Source organism: Clytia hemisphaerica, unplaced genomic scaffold (assembly GCF_902728285.1).
Source record: "Clytia hemisphaerica strain Z4C2 unplaced genomic scaffold, Clytia hemisphaerica genome assembly, whole genome shotgun sequence".
Lineage (NCBI taxonomy): Eukaryota > Metazoa > Cnidaria > Hydrozoa > Leptothecata > Clytiidae > Clytia > Clytia hemisphaerica.
This window is the reverse complement of record NW_027104548.1, coordinates 698,615-715,200: the sequence shown is the minus strand read 5'-3', so window position 1 is coordinate 715,200 and position 16,586 is coordinate 698,615. Positions and strand designations below refer to the sequence as shown.

At 35.1% G+C, this 16,586-nt stretch overlaps 2 protein-coding genes across 3 annotated transcripts in view; one reads left to right on the top strand and one right to left on the bottom strand.

The window, feature by feature from the left end:
- The first annotated feature begins 4,509 nt into the window (after positions 1–4,509).
- On the top strand, positions 4,510–5,653 carry LOC136822759 (folate receptor gamma-like). Its single transcript, XM_067079040.1, has one exon. It carries the CDS (start codon positions 4,635–4,637, stop codon positions 5,424–5,426), a length of 792 nt encoding a protein of 263 aa, XP_066935141.1. The 5' UTR covers positions 4,510–4,634; the 3' UTR covers positions 5,427–5,653.
- A 1,480-nt stretch (positions 5,654–7,133) lies between these two features.
- Positions 7,134–16,586, bottom strand: part of LOC136822730 (neuropeptide Y receptor type 6-like) — an 81,357-nt gene continuing 71,904 nt past the window's right edge. Inside the window, exons 1-2 of one of the 2 annotated variants that reach the window (XM_067079011.1) lie at positions 9,065–9,121; positions 7,134–8,502 (exon numbers count right to left, since the gene is read on the bottom strand). In XM_067079011.1, the coding sequence (XP_066935112.1) occupies positions 7,238–8,494 (1,257 nt within the window). In that variant the 5' untranslated portion in view covers positions 8,495–8,502; positions 9,065–9,121 and the 3' untranslated portion in view covers positions 7,134–7,237. Of the gene's footprint in view, positions 8,503–9,064; positions 9,122–16,586 lie in introns of those variants that run through there. The other variant, XM_067079010.1, reaches the window with a different exon arrangement.

Sequence of the window (16,586 nt, the reverse complement as noted above, 5' to 3'; positions counted from 1 at the left end):
GATTGGATGTAGATGTTGTATATCTCGATTTTTCAAAAGCATTTGATAAAGTCGACCACAGGATACTGCTATCAAAACTGAAATCTATTGGAATAACAGACAAACTAATTAAATGGATTAAGTCATTTCTTCAAGACAGAAACCAAGTAGTATTTGTAGACGGTCAAAAGTCGTACCAGGCAAAAATTCAATCAGGAGTACCTCAAGGATCGGTTCTTGGGCCATTATTCTTCATCATCATGATATCAGACATTGATGAAGGGACAACCAAAGCAGAACTTGCAAGTTTTGCTGATGACACACGAGTAAAGGAAAGAATCCAAAACATCATTGATCAGTTTCACCTACAAAACGACCTTAACAATGTTTATCAATGGTCGACCATAAACAAAATGATGTTAAATGGAAAAAAGTTCGAGCATTCTCATTATGGAAACGGACCAGCCACCAGTTATTTCACAGGTGAAGGAAAGATAATCCAAACCAAATCTTCAACAAGGGATCTTGGTGTTACCATGTCAGACGATGCGAAATTCAACCAACATATTCTAACCATTGTAGAAAAAGTACAGATACTCATTGGTTGGATTTTGAGAACATTCAGCTCAAGAGAACATGATGTCATGCTCACTCTTTGGAGTCTTAGTATACCACACACGAAAGTTCTCAACTATGGTCACCCCCAATGAAGTAATCTGATCCAGCCAGATCGAAGATCTCCAAAAAATCATTCACAAGGAGGATTAAAAATCTACACAACCAAAACTATTGGGAAAGACTACAAACATTAAAACTGTTTTCACTGCAGAGAAGGCGTGAAAGATATATTATCATATACACTTGGTGTATTATTGAGAAGCTTGTCCCAAATCCTGGGACAATCACGTTCTATGCCAATCCCAGACAAGGAAGAAAATGTCACATACCACTAGTGAAAAGGGGGCCCTGGCAAAAAGTCATATACTCAAGTTTTAAAGTCCAAGGACCAAGGCTTTTCAACTCGCTGCCAAAACGTCTAAGGGATCTCACTGGGTGCAAGAAATTGAAATTCAAAACTGAGCTGGATAAATATCTTTTTACAGTTCCCGACGAGCCACTCGTGACTGGCTACACTATGATGAGATGAGCTGAAACAAACAGCATCATCAATATGAAAATTTACATCGGTCCTCACAGGATGGATGCGTAAAGATATTACGAAACAAGCTCAAGGTAACTCAAGGTAGGTAGGTATTAAAAAATACACGATTTCTTTCTCTTATTGAGAGAAACTATCAACACTATTGAAAAAGATTTTTGAAAAAGAAATAAAAAAGCTATTAAACGCTTTTCTTTATAAAAACCACTATCAGAAAAATGCACAGCTTAATAAATAAGGTTTCCAGAAAACTCAAACTGTCGCGCTCTCATAGTGTGCAGAGGGGTCTGAACCCCCCTATTAATATTTCATCCCCCCCTATAAAGGTATCCCCCCCTATAAAGGTATCCCCCCTATTTTTAAAATTTTTTGATCCCGCACCATTTACAGGGGTCCGAGCCCCCAACATATAATTTGTACTCCCAGTATTGGGGAAGAATTTTGATGAATGAAATATATTTTTCAGTGTGAATTCATACCAATAGTCAATGAATTTGAAAACACTAGCAAATAAACAGTAAACTAATAATAGTAAAACCAGAAAGTTACTATCCCCCCCATTTTTATTTGATCCCCCCTATAAGCTCAAACCCCCCATTTTAACTGGAAAATTGCCCATCCCCCCTATAAAGCCTTCCTTGAAAACTCGGATCCCCCCCCCTTAAAAAAGGGGGGGGTTCATACTATGGCTCTACCGTGACATTTTCTTCTTTTAGAAAAAATAATAAAAAAATAATTTGGCTAATAACATTGATCTATGCTCATAAATAGTGATTCTTATAGATAAAGATTTGTTTAAATTCAGCCAAAAAAATAATAATAAAATAATAATTTGGCTAAGAACATTGATCTATGCTTAAAATTAGTGATTCTTATAGATAAAAAAAGATTCGTTTTTCAGCCAAAAAAATAATAAGTGTTTCTAGAAAACTCAAATCATTACCCTCCACCGTGAAATTTTCATCTTAAAAAAAACTAATAAACTTAATAATAATATGGCTAAGAACATTGATGTATTCTTATTATAAAAGTGGTTCTTATAGATAAAAATGCGATTTTTGACCCAAAATTTTTTTTGCAAATCTGCTTGAGCCATCTTTTAACTATGATTATACCTTACTTTCATGCTAAAAATCAGAAAAAATTAATGATCCAATTTTTCACAAAGTCTAAAAAACCTGTTTTTAACCCGTTTTTGGGCCAAATTTGCCCCCCAATTTTTTTTTTGAAAATCGGGCTCCGTCACATTTGAGGGTTTATGGTCATGCACCTTCGTGCCAAAAATCAGAAAAAACTAATCAGCCAATCTCAAGAAAAGCTGTAAACGAACACACTAACTAACGAACAAACATTGGTTAATTTATAGGACCTCCACCCCACCGGGGTAAGTCCAAAAAAAGTGTATGAGTGAAGCATACAGTGCCTGTGTTTTGATTAAACAACCTCCTAATTTTCTGAAAGGTAAAGAAAAGTAGAATCAATCCAACACAATCATCGAACCACATCGAACTTTCATCAAACCACATCGAACATCAATCGATCTTCATCGAACATCAATAGAAATTCATTAAACAAAGAACACTCATCGAACTAAATCGAACTTATCAAGAAATTTTCGTAAAGTTCGATAGCTGTTCGCTTGGGTTTGGTAATCGGACAGCTACCGTGAGTGGTCCTAAATCCGACAGCACTGCCTAAATCCGATGGGGTCTTTCAAAGATACAAACTAAAATAAAAACAAACCTTTCGCTGTGACGCTATGAAGATGCCAAAGTGTCAACTAAACTGAGAGATTTGATACACTGAACCAATTGAACCAAAACATTAATTGCTTCTTATAAAAAACATAATTTTTTATTACAAAATTGTTAACGTTTTAAACACGAACAACAGATTCAGAATAATAGAGGTAATTATTTTAACAACTCACACTTTTTTTATCACATTAATTGACATCTTGACATTTTAGTCATCTTGTTAGATGTTTTGTTTCGAGAGTTCTTGCAATATAGTTTATTGTTCAACTTGGAGAGGGAATGTTTGAAAACATAGAATTTTTTTCATAGCAGTTATTTGGGGGGTCGGATTGAGGCAGGGCTGTCGGATTTAGGACCACTCACAGTATTGTTAGATTATGTTCGATAAAGTTTGATGGTTCGATTACGAAAATCGGTTTCGATAGGGTTCGGTTGACACCGGCTTGGAGAAAAAAAACAGCCATCTACAAAAATTCAAGGGCTGTGAGGGCTGTCAAACAAAGAGAAGAAAAAACATCAGGCCATCAGGCCAGCGATCAAAAAGAAACATGACGAGAAGTAACATTCCATATTACTAATCAATAAATTTGATTATCAAAGTAATTGATAATGATCAAAGTAATCCAACGACCACTTATCGAATGACAATGGAATTTCAAGTACCAAAATTTCAAAAAAATTGTGATATTCCATCACTTTTTTAACATCCCTTTAAAGAGTTGATAACCATGGAGTACTTTGACTGATTGATTACTTTCAATAATATAACTTCGATTATCAATTGTAGGGTACAGATCGTCAAATGGCAAAGTATATAAAAAAATTCAAAGTGAAAGCAAGGTTCACACTTGAGATTCTCAGCAACCAAACACTTCAGGGAAGGCTCCAGGAAATGTCAATTTTGATTTTCGCCAATATTCCAAGCTAAAACACGAAGATATTTGCGATTGCCGCCCTAACCCCAAACAAAATGAAACTTTTAAGTATGTTTTTTTTTGTGGGAAATTCTTGTTCCTGCATTCATCACCTCTTGTTGAGTCCTCTTCAACCATCCCTTATATAATATATTCAGTATGTAATACTTTAGTTAGTAGCTGTAAATGAAAGGTATGACTTGTAAATTATAAAAGGTTATGAAGAAAATAAAATATTTTCCTTATGGCCACTACTCTTCTAAACTCTAAAACCATAGTTTTAGCAGGCTTCTGTCGATATGTAATTAAAAAAAAATCATACAGCAGGGATAGTGAATGGCATATTTACTTATTAAATATTACAAAACCATGACATTTCATAAACATTCACCAAATAATAAAAAGAATTTAAGTTTCCTCCCATTTTTTCTTTGCTATCTTCTTGCTTGTAACACTGTTGCCTTTATGAGTAATCAATGGGTATAGCTTTTGTTCTGTAAAATACACATTTTCAAATATTTTCCTTCCCAACCCTTTCGACTTAGGAAACTCAGAGAAAAGAAATGCTGAAACAGCTAGGATATTTCTCAAGTTCGGCAAATTCATAAAATTTTAATGCCCGGATATTTCATTCGAACAACCGGATATCACGTTATGCGGTAAAAACTGAACGCATTAAATAAAAAGCGCAAAGTTGCGAATAATTTGGGCTTTTTGACTTCATTTCGATCACTTTACAAACTTTTAGTCAAGAGGAAGGGTGTAGAGTTACACAACTTATTACACATACACTCAACACAAAGTGAGGCATAGTAGCTGTGTTAGATGCATGATATGTACACGATGTTGTCGAAAAGGATGAATTTAATACTATTCTTGGGCGTAATTTTTTGGTGCGCTGTTTTTGTCCATTCTTCAACGGCCGATGACTATTTGAACAAATGTATCTCATCTACAAACCATAAAAACGTACCAGGAAAAGAAGGTAAAGCCATGGAAAATTATCACTGTACACCTTGGCAAAACAAATCATGCTGTACTTGGAATACAACCGATAATATTGACAAAGACGGCGCCCTGTCACTGTACAACATCGTTTGGGATCAATGTCCGAAAATTCAAAACATGTCTGACAAATGCAAACAACATTTCAAACGGGATACTTGTTTCTATGAATGTTCTCCAAACCTTGGACCATGGATCGTCGCTGATACGACTTCCAAGAAAACCCGGAAAGAAAGAGTCCGAAATGTTCCGATTTGTAAATCCGATTGTGAAGCATGGTTTTCGGATTGTAGTGAGGATTACACGTGCAATGATAATTGGGCTACTGGATGGGACTGGTCAAAGAAAGGAACACCAGCTATGTGTCCAAAATCGTGCAAGAAGTTCAAGGATTATTTCTCGTCTGCTAAACAGTTCTGTGAGAAGCTTTTCGACGGATCGTTCGTGTATTCTGAAAACAACGAAAACTGCATGAACATGGTACCTGTCGGTGATAACAATGTTAAAGTATCCGAAAAAAAAGCAGAAGATCTAGCTTCAACTGCTGCTCGCATTCAACAATCGATATTTGGAGTTTTACTTTCTAGCTTGATTTATAATTTACTATTTTGAAATAGAGAAAAAAAGTAATCGTGAAATAACTTGGGAAAAAAAGCTAAATTAATGGTACCCTATCAAATTTTATTTGTCAATCTTTTTAAGTGTTATCGTTGCCCTTTATTCAGCAATTGTTGTACGTTTATAATAACTAAGTAATTCTTGTATCTTATCCGTAATGATTTTTTATGATGAATTATAAGCCTGTGTCACAAAATTGAGAAAGAAACTCAGCTTTTTTACGCCACTTTTCTGATTCTTTCAGTTAACAAACATATATGCATTCTTTGTACGTCTTCAGTTATGAAGTTACGCTACAATAACATTAGACTTTTTTTTCTCGCGTAATGGAATACGGGAACAGTGAGCTTTGGGGAGTTAAAGTCTTGGAAATCCTTGGTGAGGTCCTTGATTGGAAATAAAACAACTTATACCCTCCCAATCTAAGACGCGTGATCCGTGTGGTTTTTTCAAATGAAAGCTGAATTGAAGTTAAATATGTCACTTGCAATAATAAGATATCACTTAAGACAGAAATAAATGCATCAATCTGTCATCAAAATTGCAGCGTATCAGAATGCAAAAAAGTGGAAAGGTTTTAAGTACTTTAAAAAAAAACAACCCGTGATTTTAAAGGGATTATCAGATGATTTTTTATATTTTGCTTAGAGATATTTTTTATGGTCCAGAGAGACACCTCTAAATCTTCTGACCTATTTTTTTTCCAAGGTATCTTAGATATTTGAATTTGAAATCTCTAAAAAAAATGAGTCTTTACGTTGAATTTCTATTGTTTACAAGTAAAAATTTGAAAATTCAAATCAAATATCTCGAGATATAGTAGATCTACTTTGGAAAATAATTGGGTCAAAAACTTTGGAGGTGTTTCTTAGGACTTGAAAGGTTTCTCTCTCTTTAAGGTACAAAGTTCAACACAAGATTTTCCCTTGTATTGTTATAGAACCTTCAGGGTGGCAAAAATATACCGTAGAAGTAAATTAAAAGGTCTCACCAAAGGCCATATGAAAATAAAAGGACACTATATCGAATTTCCTTTGCGATTGTGGGATAAGCCGAAACGGTCCGATATGACCGTCATTTAATCCCCCAGCTTTTTAAATTTACGATCTTTGAAATAATAACACTGATAATTCTTTCTAAACAAAGGTATTAAGTTTTAAAGTTTACTCTATATATACCAAATCCTTGCATAAGGCAAGACTGAAAGTTCATCAATGCACGCAGAGCCATTCGATCTGGAAACGACAATACATCCTGGCGACTGATTTGAAAAGATTAGAGTGGAGGTCTAAATTCACAACCCAAGAAAAAGCTTGTAATGGAATCTAAGCGAAAAATCGATCTTTAAAATGTATTTTTGACCCATTCTTATCGATTTAAACATCAAAAAATCTGAGCCACACCCTCCTCAAAAGTAACATTTTAAGACCATAAGGAGCCGCACATTTGGTCAGTTACTTCAAAACCTTGCTTCGCTCAAACAACTGGCTCGGGAAATTTAGAAACTGGTAAAGGTATTTTTTAAACATAAAATTTATTTAATTAGGTAATACTTGTTGATCGGATCGCGTGCTATTCCGCTGTATGCTTTTCACACATAAAATTCAGAATTTTTTTTAATCATAACAGAAATATTTTATACTTATTTCTTGTAAGAAGAACAAAATATTTTGGAAACAAGATTTAACATAGTAAGCCTCTCCGAACACAGGCTGATGTCTTTTGTCGTTTTCATTCTAAAATATACAAACCGACCTATAATACAAACATATAAAGAGTTCAAAAGGGAGCCAAATCAAACATAGTCAAACTGCGCAATCTTTTTCGTCACTGTTCATTGATCCATCTTTACCAGTGACATTTACCGAATCTCTCTTATTCTTACCACCCGGTTCACTCCGATGATAGTCTCGGCATGATAATAAGTTTTTTAAAGATTCACGAAACTTTCGATCGATAACTGAATAAATAAGTGGGTTTATCACCACATGGAAAGAAAACGGAATTCTTGCGCACAGATTCAAAATATTCAACATTTGATTGGTTAGGTTTTCCAGGAATCCTTGATCCTTTAACGCCCATATGAATTTATCGGGTGCCACCAGCAGGAAAAACGCAATTAATATCGCTATAAGAATAAACATTACTCGCTGTTGTTCTTTGTTACGCCTCATGGTTGGTTTATCCTTGATCGAGACATTCCGATATTGCTTCATTGATCTTCTCATTGTGTAAATAATTCGATAGTACATTAATGCGATAGCCGTGATAGGAAGGACAAAAGAAAGCATCAACATGAGCCAAGAGTAAACTTTAGCACGGAGACGAGACGACCAGAATTCTCTGCAACGATTGAACTCGTCAACTTTGTAAATGATCGCTAGCGGTATATTCAAAACAACACCTAGTAATACATTTGCAATGATCATGAGTAGAACAGCTTTGGTTGAAAGTCCTCTTGTGAAAGGATAACATATACCAACATATCTCTCGATAGCTACGATCAATATGAAACCAAGACCAATCATAGCCACTGTATTGTTGGCAAATGCGAAGAACTTGCACATTATTTCACCGTAGAAAGCACTACAAGTCCAAAGTAAAGGCACTGTCTGAATCAAGTCCATTAGTGCGAAGGCCAGATCGCATATTCCTAAACCACCGATCAGTTTATGACATAAAGAGCTTTGTTTCCAGTTATGGTATGTTATAATAACCACCAAAAGATTGCCAAAGGTACCAAAAATGGACATTGAGATCACCAAAGTTGCTTGAGTTATTTCATCACAATCTTCGAACTTGTAAATGACCTTTTCCTTAGATCGCCAGTGATCAGTATAGTTATAGATTAAACATATTTCTTCCAGGATTTGACAGTTACACATAGATTCATTGTAATGAAGAATGAATTGGCAAAGTTGCTGGAGTGTCAGATTACCAATATCGGTATTACCTGATGGTTGGACTTCATTAACTATATCGAAAGGTGTTACAGGAGGTATCATCAATAACAATGGAACAAGAATAAAGCTCTGCTCTAGTGACAACAGTCTCTCACGCATGGCACAATCTGAAAAGTGAATTTGAAAAAAGAGATATTATCCAATTTCTCTGAGGTATAAATTCAGACTCATGTAAGCTTATCACGAGGCTGAACTAATGTTTATAATACTTAAGCATGAACTACAACTATTATGAGCATAATATTTGGCAAAAAAAGGATTTCGCTGTAAAATTTAAAAAACCGCAAGTCCCGCCGCAAGCAGTTTTTATGTGCATTAACTTAGGGTTGGAAAAGTAGAGTTTCAACTTTGAGTTTTATAACGATAAGATTTGAGAGCTTGGGATCTGAGGATCCTGGTCTGACTAGGCTGAGAATATAGCCTGGAAGCCATTATTCCCCTCCCAAATCGAAACATATGATGAAGTGGAAAGCCTGAAAATGTCATTCTCTCCCAAACTTTAGATTCTGCAAAACACAAAAGCACCAAGAAATACCAACATATTCTGACCATGGTAAGATTCAATGATTGTGGTCTGAGAAAAAGGACTCAACATTTTCATCGATAAAAGATGGATGCTAATCAGATAACAAGTCCTTGTTGGCTTTTCATGAACAATTCATTTCTAACCTTCCCTTTGCCTTGTACGTAATAAAGCCGTCCTTTGTATGTTTCGATGGGTTGAAATGAAATATAATGAAAATGTTTTCTTCCATACATCGTTTGTAGAAACATTTGGGAAAAATTAATGCTTTGTCTAATGTATGGATTTTCAATAACGTTATAGCCTACTAGTGACAGCTAATTCAACAAGTTCCATTTGTTTCTGTTCGCAAAAAGAATTTAATTTAGATCTAGAAAATCAATTTTAGTACTTTTGTCATAATTAATCAAACATAATACGATTATTATTTTGGATCATGTCTGCGAAAAATTCCTCGAAAGCAAATAAAAAAATCTGAAACCAATTTTCAAAGGGCCATTGCAAACATTACACGATTACTTTAATCCATGATCTGAAGATCAAAATATCTGGCACCTGCAGTAGAAATTTTCTTCCGATGCAATGAAGCGTTGAAGGTTGGATAATTTTTCAACATCTGGAAAGTTGGATTACGGAATCTCGCCAGACCACGTCACGGATTTCGCACCGGGAGTCCTGAGTCCCAGACATCATTACAATATAAAGAGAAATGTTGACATGATAATTCATAATGTTCATCTTTCTAAAAAGCCATGGTAAACAGACAAAACCTTGGCTGCTGTACTAAAAATATGTCTGCAATACTAAAAAACTTTTATTCCCAAAGATTTTTTAGATGTAGAAATAATTGGTCTAGCGCGCAGCAGAATGGACCTTTAAAGCCTTTAAAAAGCAACTGATCGAAAAGATTTTGTCTTTGTCGGGGCCTGTGCGCGCAATAAATTAACAAGTCCAGGCTAAACCAACCGGATTGAATTGGTAGTAGAGTCAAATTTCCCGGTTAGATTAAAGGGTTGTTTCAGGTAGAGTCAGGTAGGGTTAGGGCTAGGGTTGGGGATGGGAGTTAACCCCTGGTTAGGGTTTTAACCCCCGGGTAGAGTTTGGAGTAAATACCATGTTTATAAGGAACTTTGAGCTCCTTAATGCAGTTGTGACTCGATGGCCGAGTGGTTAGGGCGCAGGCGTTCTAATCGTAGGGGCTTTGTATGCAGTGGGTTCGAATCCCATCAGCGGCAAAAGTTTCGAAATTTCGGGAAATGCATCAAAAACTTTCAAAAATTTAGCAATATAAAGAATGTGTCAATGTCAAAGAATAGAAGCTCAGAGTGGAGGATGGGAAGGAATTTTTTTTGCGTCACTTAAGGAACCCGGTACGAACGACATTCGGTTATTGCCACGTCAGCTGGACCTTCACGCCGCTCCAGTTCTTGTTTTATTTTGAAAATGAATATAAATTAGAATTCACAGAAAATTTTCACTTTTTTCATTTTGACTCGAATTCACTGATACAAAAAGCCCCCAGTACGAATCAGGTTTTTCTTGGGTCTTTATTTTTAATGAAGATTGTATAAACTGTGGTCTAAACGTACGAAAAAAGATTCTAAACAAAATCTCTCCACAAAAAGGGTAACAAAATCGCTGATTCATTGGTATAGGTCAGCCTGGGTCAGCTTGGTATAGTCAGTGTCCAAAAAAAATTCATATTTTTTTCGCCACAATCATGGTCATAGTACTTGAGAAAAAAGGGAAATTCCTACGAAATCTTATTAAACGATTTGGAAGCGCTCTAAATCATGTTGGAAGGGTAGATTTTTAACTCTGAATAGGAGCTCAGGATCTAAGGATCCAAAAGTTCAAGAATGGTCCAATATGGCTCAGAGCCCCCCCCCGAATTGAAATACTCGAATAAATTTATCAATTAGCCCAAAAGCAACTTTCTCGCCCGAACTCCAAATTTCGAAAACGAGGAAATAAAGCTCTCAATAGGTTTGACCATGATTGCAGTTAGAATTTTTTAATGTTTAAATTTTCGGGCTTTTTAAATCAAGAATTAAGTAATTCTTATAGAAAAAACTGTAAAAGTCTTCTGTTTTGACTTTGGAATAAGGGAGAACTGTCTTCGTTTTCAAAATTATGTAATCTTCTTTATTTCTGACGTATACGAACCCGTTGTTTGTTATTCTTCAGACCGAGCTTCAGACTTTTATATCGCTGAAGAAGGCGAGAGTGTGGTTTGGAATGGGGACTGAAATCCAATTAAAAGTTTCCTTCAAAAATCTCACCCCACATAAAATAAACTGGAGTAGAAAGTTATTATGGGCGTCAAAGGATTTTAAATAACCGTTTTAATGGTTGTGTTGGAAAGCGGAGCATAAAGAATATTCATCTTCTTTTTAAATGTCTAGGTCTCTCATCTGTAATTATGTTTTTTATAATTGCTAACTTTCAAGTTACTTATTTTTTGGAAGTAAATTTTGAAAATATTGATTGAAAAGATCGGTTATTTTTGCCGCTGTTAAAATAAAAACTAGCCTGGAGATCTATGACTTCTTCTTTTATATACTGATGGCGAAATGAATAGCATGGTTTGGGTTGAGAGTTTGAATTTCCAAGATCTTAATGACGGTTGAAAACACGGCCAATCAAATTTTGTTATTCTTTCACTGGTCATAATTTCTTATAAAAAAACGCAAGTTCCGAAAATTGTTGTTAATTTTTTAAGTGAGGACAGCGCTAAATTCTAATTTACCACTGTAAATTTTCTCAGGCAAAAATCTTCCTCACAGCTCGAACCCGTCTTGTATACATCAGATTATAAAAATACAGGACGGATCCCCTGTTTTTGAGTAAAAACTAGAAAAAAAGGCTAACCAGTGTCAAAATTTCAACAGTCACGCTCTATCTGGTAGAGCTTAGCGAGTGCCCTCTCGTTTTCAGGCAAGAGAAATATGATTTTAATTGATTTGTGTCTAGTAAACAGTGTTTTGTCAGTTTTCCTTTTTGTAAGAACGCTCAAAAACATAAAAAAGGCTTGACAATTTTCGGCATTTAAAGTTAGTTTTCGTTTTCTTCCTCTTCCTATCACACATATTGCGTTTTCATAGTGGATGTCACGAATAATATAAGCACACACACAACGCAACGCAATAAAAATCTTTGCCCTGTTCACAAAATGTGCTTGTACACGCTTTTTTATAAGAATGGTGTTTTTTCATTTCATCATGGATATTCTTAACTTTTTGGCGAAAATCATCCAAAAATATTCTTACGGTATTCTTAGGTTAAGTTCAAAATTGCCAATCTACAGGTTAAAATGCCTTTAAAATGGCATTCTTAGGTTCAGTTGCTAAATTCCATGATGGTGATATTCTTACCATATTCTTAATTTTTTGGCCATTTTCATTATGGACATTCTTATAAAGTGTATTCTTATAAAAAAAAAGCGTGTAGCTAAAACAAAATAATCGAGACAATGTAAAAATTTTCGCACATGTCTTGCTCGTGTTAGTTCTTTACATTTTCACTATTTTCTGGGGAACCAGCAACTATTTTTTTGACTTACCTCAACTTGGTCAAGTTACCACACCGCGCTGCCTTTCTTTGTCTTGATTTATGACTAGTTTCTCCTTACAGAAGATTCCCAGTTCTATATTGAGCAGTTTAGGAGTCGTCTCGTCAGAGCCGTCTTACGCTGCAGTTTATACTGCCTGTCAGCTTGCGAGACACTGACACACAGTTTTCGGATCAAGTGCGTTAACCCGACGTGAATACCTAGCAAAGTCACCAACAGACCTAGTGAATCACAACACAGATTGGCAATTGAACCCCAACCTCCTGGACGGCAGTCAAGTTTGACAACCACTACACTACGGCACCTTTTCCTGGGGGGTTTCAGGGGTCTTAAATACCGTCATACCGACAAAATTTTGGGTCAAATACCGTAATACCGTCGGGTAAGGAAGCCTAATACCGATACCGATATTATAATTTTATGTTTTTTTCGAAAATAATGAATTTTCAGTTATCAAATCTATTGTGTAGTAATAAATTAGAAACTGTGCAAACAAGTCTTGTACTTTATGAGGCCCCCCAGTCAACCCTCAATTCAGGTATTCACGCACAAATTTTTGCCAATTCACGTATTCACGCGCGAAAAAAATCATTTTCCCGTTCACGCACCAATTTTGCTTTTACATCTTTGGTTAAACGATTGTGACCTTATTGGGCTAAATTTAACCTTTTTATGGTCTCTTTTAATCAGATCATGAACATATAAACGACTGGACATCCATCTCCTTTGTCTTTTTTGTAGAAAAGGCTGCTAGCTTCGTTGCCGCCTCGTTAAAAGCAAAAAATGAAACAATAGATTTTGATGATATACCACTTGGGAATACCTTGCTAACAACGTCAAAACTTCGACAAAAGTCTCTGTTGTTCTACTCTTCTCAAGTCGTTTATCTATATAATAACAAAGATAACAGAGGCAAAATCATCGTCAGCTTGTCAAAACTCCGACTAATATTTCTAAATTTTGACTTAAAAGTGTCTAATAATTTTAGAGAGTGTCACATTCTAATTTCGATATTCTTATGAAACAGGCTCTCAACTTTGGCAAGCTATTTTTTTTTAAGTCATAAAAAAATTTATTGGAGTGACAAAAGGGATTCAAAAGTATACACGCAGTTGAAATTCTGCATTTTAGAGTTTAAAATGTTGATAAAATATATTGCAAACTTGTAAAAAAATTCGAAAATAATTTTTTTGTGCATTAGGAGTAATGTTCAAGCTCTATCAATCCTTTTACCTACATAATTCAAAGAAATAAAATTATGACGGAATATTGTCGGATTTTTCATACCAATTTTGAAATACAGGCGGCAACGAAGCTCGCTTCAAAGAGACAATAAAAGATAGACGTCCAGTCGTTTATATGTTCATGATCAGATTGACCTATTCTTATACCAAACATTTTCGCCAATATATAAAGTTTTTTGCTAGTTTTGTGACCTTATTCTCGATATCCTCGACTTTTTAAGGCATCTTTTACAGCTATTTGAGCTTTCATAAAGCAATGTTTTAGGTCTGCCGCGCCAAAGTTACTTGCTTGTTACGGGAGGCAAATGCAAAATTAAGCCTTTCCCCCAAGAATTTCTTCCTCGCAGACCCGTAAGATGTCTTTTATATTGAGAATTAATTTAAAATCGAGGTTTGGGCCAATCATGGTCTGAGAAGCCGTAGACTTCAACACAGGCTTCATAGAGAGGTGGTGCTGCGGTGCAACTAGAGGACGCGAATTCTAAAGTTTACCCCCCCCCCCCTATCGGAGGAAATAAAATAAATGGAGAATAAGAACGCGAGCGAAGCGAGAGTGAAAATTTTTCGACAATTTTCGCTTTCCTTTGTTATTGAAAAACGGCCTTAATACGCTATTGTTAGCCAAGTATGCCTTGTTTGGTCACACAATTTTTGATTTTATTTAACACTGACCATTTGCTGGCAAAAAGAAAAATATGGTACGGCGAGCGACGTACCTGCCGTACCCGGTGCGGCGTTCCAAGAGTTTCGCCCAAGAAAAGATTCAAAATTTAGAATGCCTAGATTGCCTGAAAACGCATCATGTGCATCATGATGTGAATTATTTTTTAATCGTTCGATCCTACGCAAGATGTTTTTAGAACTACCTACTTTTACTAATTGTTGAAGGAGTAAATACCACCTTTACTGTCTCTAAGTTACTGCAGTATCAGTGTATTGTATTGTAGTAGTATATAAGTGAATACGGAGAGACGACCATATCATTTAGTGCTGACGGAGAAAATTTTATCTAGACTCATTCGTTGGATGCAGTATTTGCATCACAAAAGTTGTCATTAAAAAAATGCGGCCGCAGAAAAATAACGAAAATATTTGTTTAGATATCGTAAAGTTTTGCTTATTTTGAATAACCTCATCATGACAATAACTCAATAGGACATCCAAGATTGTGCGAGCGAAGCGAGCAAGAAAATTTTACTGGTTAAAATAGCGGAATAGACTTAAAAAAATTTCTGCATGAAACTCATGAAGAAACTAAAAGATAAATAGTTTTATACCGAAATACCGTTTTTTATTGATAAAAATATCGAAATACCGACAAAAAAACAGGCAATTTACCGATACCGGTAGAAAATGAAATACCGTAATCCCGTCGTTTTTTTCCTCGTAATACCGATTTACCGGGGGTAAAAAGGCCCAATACCGTCATACCGTAAAAGTGAACCCCCCATTTCCTAGTCTTAAAAGGGTATATAGAGACACACTTGTATTCTCAATAACGGTTATCTTGAAAAATTCTAGAAATATGTTTCATTTGATATAATTCTTGTACTTGGAACTAACATGTCAAAAAGGGTTTTTTATTTATGATTTTGAGCTCAATGATAATAGAATGGGAGAAATGATTAAAGAGCTAATACCATTGTAAATGACAAAAAATTCACTCTAATCTTCTTACAGAGCAAACTTTAAAGAAAAAATCAAACTGATTTTCTATTTTGAGAATTTTGAGGGACTTTCTATTTTGTTTCATATGAGTCTAGGTAATTTTCTAGTTGGTGAGTTGGTGAGTTGGGGAGTTGCTAGTTTCGAGTTGGGATGTTCGTAAAACTTTACGGCGACCGAAAATTTTCTAATTTAAACTAATGTAGCCTAAAAGTACAAATTTCAAATTAGCCAGTACCAAACATATTATTGACTTTAAGATCATGAAAATGGTAAGGTGCTGGCTAGCAAAGCCAAAATACTTAGTACTGTTATGTCATTGTCATAATGCTGACAACATGACACGTTCTTGTAAAAATATTGACAAAATCTTTAAATACAATGATTGTCAAACAAATTCCCCGAAAAATATTGATCATACTGCAAGTGATGCTTATTCTATAAAAGGATATAAGTTGACAGTCATCTTAGCCTCAAAAAATTCGTAGAGATAGCTTATAGAGCTAGAAAAATAATGACACTTTCTTTTGTCATTTTATCATTGGAATTGACACTTTTTAATAAAAATTTTGATCACATTATAAAATACAATGGTTCTAAAGTCACTTTAATCAAGAATTATATTTATACTCAATGTGATGCTGGAAATATAAATGGATATGAATTGGCAGTAGAAACATGGAGGTATAAAGAAACAGGAGAAGTATGCTATTGTAACCAAGCTCGCCCTACGATTAAAAAAGTTACGATGTATGCATGCTCATAATCTCATATATCGTGCATTTTTAATGAGCTCTTTTATCCATAGGTGAAATCCTATTGGCTCATTTAAGCTTTAGAAATTAGATGAGACGAGATTCATTGTTTCTGACATCAGTGTAAGAAAATATTTGGACTAAAAAAAGGCCTGTAAACTTGGCAATCCTTCATCAAATGATAAGATTTTTCGATCAATGTTTTCCTTAAGGTGAACTCTATTGCTTGATACTTTCCTCCAAAATTCTCCAGCGACTTTATGTCTACAGATTGAGTCTGAAATCGTGTGTGCTTATAAAGAACTTTTCATTTTCTGGCTTGAGATAATATCTTTTCAAAACAAAATTGAACGGATAGCGAAATGGAACATAAACTTGCTTCGTGGACGAATTTTTATCTAATTTTCGTATATTAAAAGGCGAGAATCTTCAA

What these genes read in the sequence shown, in the direction of transcription:
- LOC136822759 (XM_067079040.1), top strand. Translation starts at nt 4,635, where the DNA reads ATGCATGATATGTACACGATGTTGTCGAAAAGGATGAATTTAATACTA.